This window comes from Hemiscyllium ocellatum, chromosome 50 (genome assembly GCF_020745735.1).
Source record: "Hemiscyllium ocellatum isolate sHemOce1 chromosome 50, sHemOce1.pat.X.cur, whole genome shotgun sequence".
Classification (NCBI taxonomy): Eukaryota; Metazoa; Chordata; class Chondrichthyes; order Orectolobiformes; family Hemiscylliidae; genus Hemiscyllium; species Hemiscyllium ocellatum.
This window is the reverse complement of record NC_083450.1, coordinates 2,780,619-2,784,347: the sequence shown is the minus strand read 5'-3', so window position 1 is coordinate 2,784,347 and position 3,729 is coordinate 2,780,619. Positions and strand designations below refer to the sequence as shown.

General features: G+C 55.3%; 1 protein-coding gene across 1 annotated transcript in view; it reads right to left on the bottom strand.

Annotated features, from left to right (window-relative positions):
• LOC132805635 (small conductance calcium-activated potassium channel protein 3-like) overlaps positions 1-3,438 on the bottom strand; it is a 123,015-nt gene extending 119,577 nt beyond the window's left edge. The window contains exon 1 of the mRNA XM_060820824.1: positions 2,584-3,438. Coding sequence (XP_060676807.1) covers positions 2,584-3,321 — 738 coding nt within the window. The 5' untranslated portion in view covers positions 3,322-3,438. The remainder of the gene's footprint in view (positions 1-2,583) is intronic.
• Between the last annotated feature and the right edge of the window lie 291 nt (positions 3,439-3,729).

Below are 3,729 nucleotides of genomic sequence, written 5' to 3'. Positions count from 1 at the left end.
TAAAAATGCAGTCTCCCTCACAGTCCCACACACAAACACAGTCTCCCTCCCAATTTCCTTCACACTCCCACACACACAAATGCAGTCTCCCTCACAGTTCTACACACACAAACGCAGTCTCCCTCACAGTCCCACACATACAAACACAGTCTCCCCAACAGTCCCACACATACAGTCTCCCTCACACTCCCACACATACAAACACAGCCTACCTCACAGACACACACATACAAACACAGTCTCCCTCACAGTCCCACACACACAAACACAGTCTCCCTCACAGTCCCACACACACACACACACAGTCTCCCTCACACTCCCACACAGTCCTATATACACACTGTCTCCCTCGTAGTCCCACCCATACAAATGCAGTCTCCCTCACAGTTCCACACACAAACGCAGCCTCCCTTACAGTCTCACACACACAAACACAGTCTCCCTCACAGTCCCACACACAAGCACAGTCTCCCTTACAGACCTACACACAGAAATACAGTCTCCCTCACAGTGCCACATACACAAACGCAGTCTCCCTCATAGTACCACATACATAGATCCAGTCTCCCTCAGAGTCGCACACACTAACGAAGTCTCCCTCAGTCCCATACACAAACACAGTGTCCCTCACAGTTTCACACAGATACAAACACAGTCTCTCTGTTACACATAAATGCAGTCTCTTTCAGTCACACACAAACACAATCTCTCTCTCAGTCATGCACAATCGCAGCCTCTCAGTCTCTCAATCACACACAAATGCAGTCTCACAATCACACACAAATGCAGTCTCACATTCACGCACAAATGTCTCTCAGTCACGCAAAAACACAAATGCAGTTTCTCTCAGGCACACACACTCACAAATGCAGTCTCCCTCAGTCTCAGTCATACACTCCCAAACACAGTCTCCCTCGCAGTCTTTCAGTCACACACACAGAGACTCTCTCTCTGTGTCTCAGTCACACACATACTCACAAACGCAGCCTCCTTCACAGTCTCAGTCGCACACACAAACACAGACTCCCTCGCAGTCTCACTTACACACACACAAATGCAATCTCTCTCGCAGACTCTCAGTCACACACACACACACAAACACAGTCTCCCTCGCAGTCTCTCGGTCACACACGTACACAAACACAGTCTCCCTCAGTTTCTCAGTCACAAATACATACAAACGCAGTCTCCCTTGCAGTCTCTCAGTCACACACAGTTTCCCTCGTAGTCTCAGTCACACACACACACACAAATGCAGTCCCCCTTGCAGTCTCTCAGTTACACATAAACACAGTCTCTCAGTCACACACAAACGCAGTCTCTCAGTCACACATAGAAACAGTCTCTCAGTCAAACATAGAAACAGTCTCTCAACCACTCACAATCACAGTCTTACAGAGAGATTCTCTCACAGTTTCTCTCTCCTTCACACAGTTATACACATTCACACAGTCTCTCTCAAGTAATCAGTCTCTCAATCACAGTCTCCCTCATAACCAAAGTCTCTCTCTCCCTCACAACCACACAACCACACACACACACTCCCTCACAACCACAGAGTCTCTGTCTCTCCCTCAGAATTTCACAGTTTCCCTCACAACCATAGTCTCTGTCTCTCCCTCACAATCTCACACACACAGTCTCCCTCAGAATCAGTCTCTCTGCCTCTCTCTCTCACACACACACACTCACAGTCTCCCTCACAACCACAGAGTATCTCTGTCCCTCCCTGACAATCACAGACACACACAGTCTCCCTCACACCCACAGAGTATCTCTGTCCCTCCCTGACAATCACAGACACACACAGTCTCCCTCACACCCACAGAGTATCTCTGTCCCTCCCTGACAATCACAGACACACAGTATCCCTCACAACCAGAGTCTCTGTCTCTCCCTGACAATCACACACACACACAGTATCCCTCACACCCACAGAGTATCTCTGTCCCTCCCTGACAATCACACACACAGTCTCCCTCACACCCACAGAGTATCTGTCCCTCCCTGACAATCACAGACACACAGTCTCCCTCACAACCAGAGTCTCTGTCCCTCCCTGACAATCACAGACACAGTCTCCCTCACACCCACAGAGTATCTCTGTCCCTCCCTGACAATCACACACACAGTCTCCCTCACACCCACAGAGTATCTCTGTCCCTCCCTGACAATCACACACACAGTCTCCCTCACAACCACAGAGTATCTCTGTCCCTCCCTGACAATCACAGACACACACAGTCTCCCTCACACCCACAGAGTATCTCTGTCCCTCCCTGACAATCACAGACACACACAGTCTCCCTCACAACCACAGAGTATCTCTGTCCCTCCCTGACAATCACAGACACACACAGTCTCCCTCACACCCACAGAGTATCTCTGTCCCTCCCTGACAATCACACACACACAGTCTCCCTCACAACCAGAGTCTCTGTCCCTCCCTGACAATCACAGACACAGTCTCCCTCACACCCACAGAGTATCTCTGTCCCTCCCTGACAATCACAGACACACAGTCTCCCTCACACCCACAGGCACAGACACACAGGGAGACACTAAAGGCAGCCTGCTCCCCACCTTGGAGTAGATGCCCCAAGACAGCTCGGTTTCGATCACCATGACAACAATGCCAAACATGCCAAAGATGAGCGCGTAGTCGCTGAGCCTCTTCCTCTTCTCGAAGAGAGCCCGGCGGTGGCCCAACTTGTAGCCGATGTTCTGGTTCTTCCTCCTGGTGCTGCCGGGGCCGGGGCCGGGGCCGGGGCCGGGGCCGGTTCCCCCGGGACCGCGGGGGTAGGCTGGATGTTTCTGGTGACAGTAGAGGAGCTGCTGCTGCTGCTGCTCCCGGCAGGAGATGACAATCTCGGGCGTGTTGGCCAGCCGCGGGTGATGCTGCTGGTAGGCGAATAGCTGCACGGGCTGCGGCTCCGCCTCGGGGGGCTCGATCAGGTTCCTCTTGGATGCGCTGAGGCCGCTCAGGGGCTTGACCACGCCGCCGTTGTACTTGCAGCTGCTCATGGCGATCTCGGTGAAGGGGTTACTGTCCCTCCGGTGGACCAGGGGGCTCGCCTGGCGGTGCTTCCCAGCCGAGGAGGGCAGGGGCAGGGGCAGGGGCGGGGGGACAGCCCCCACCACATGGTCCTCCAGGTACAGGAGGCTCCCGGGCCGGGAGCTGGGGGCCAGCAGCTTGGCCAGGGGCTGGGGCTGGGGCTGGGGCTGCTCCCCGCCACCGCCCGCCGGCTGGCACCTCGCCGGCTCCTCCTCCAGATCCCCTACCCCAGAGTCGTGGCAGTGGCCAGCCTGCGAGACCTCCATCGCCTTTCCCCGGGGGGGTGCAGCGAGGGTGCAGCCCGGGCTCTCCAGCTTAACGAGGGGCTCCAGCCCTGTGCCCTGACCCTTACTCACACAGAGTGCAATGGTAACTCTCTCTGTCTGTCTCTCTGTCTGTCTCTCTGGCCCCCCCCCCCCACTCACAGCTCGCTCCCCCTGGACATCAGCAGCTGCCACTAACCCCCTAACCGCCTCCTGCTACTGTCCCCATCCATCCTTCTCCACCTGAGCTCCAACAACCTCTGCCTTCCCTGGCCACCACCCCCCTCCCTTCCCCACCCAGCGCCATCCCCCTTCTCCCGGGCTCCTCCCCCCTCTCTTCCCCGCCTCCCTCTTCACATTCGCTCGCCCACCCGCCCAGATACCGCCTATTCCTCCTCCTCCCCTCTCCCT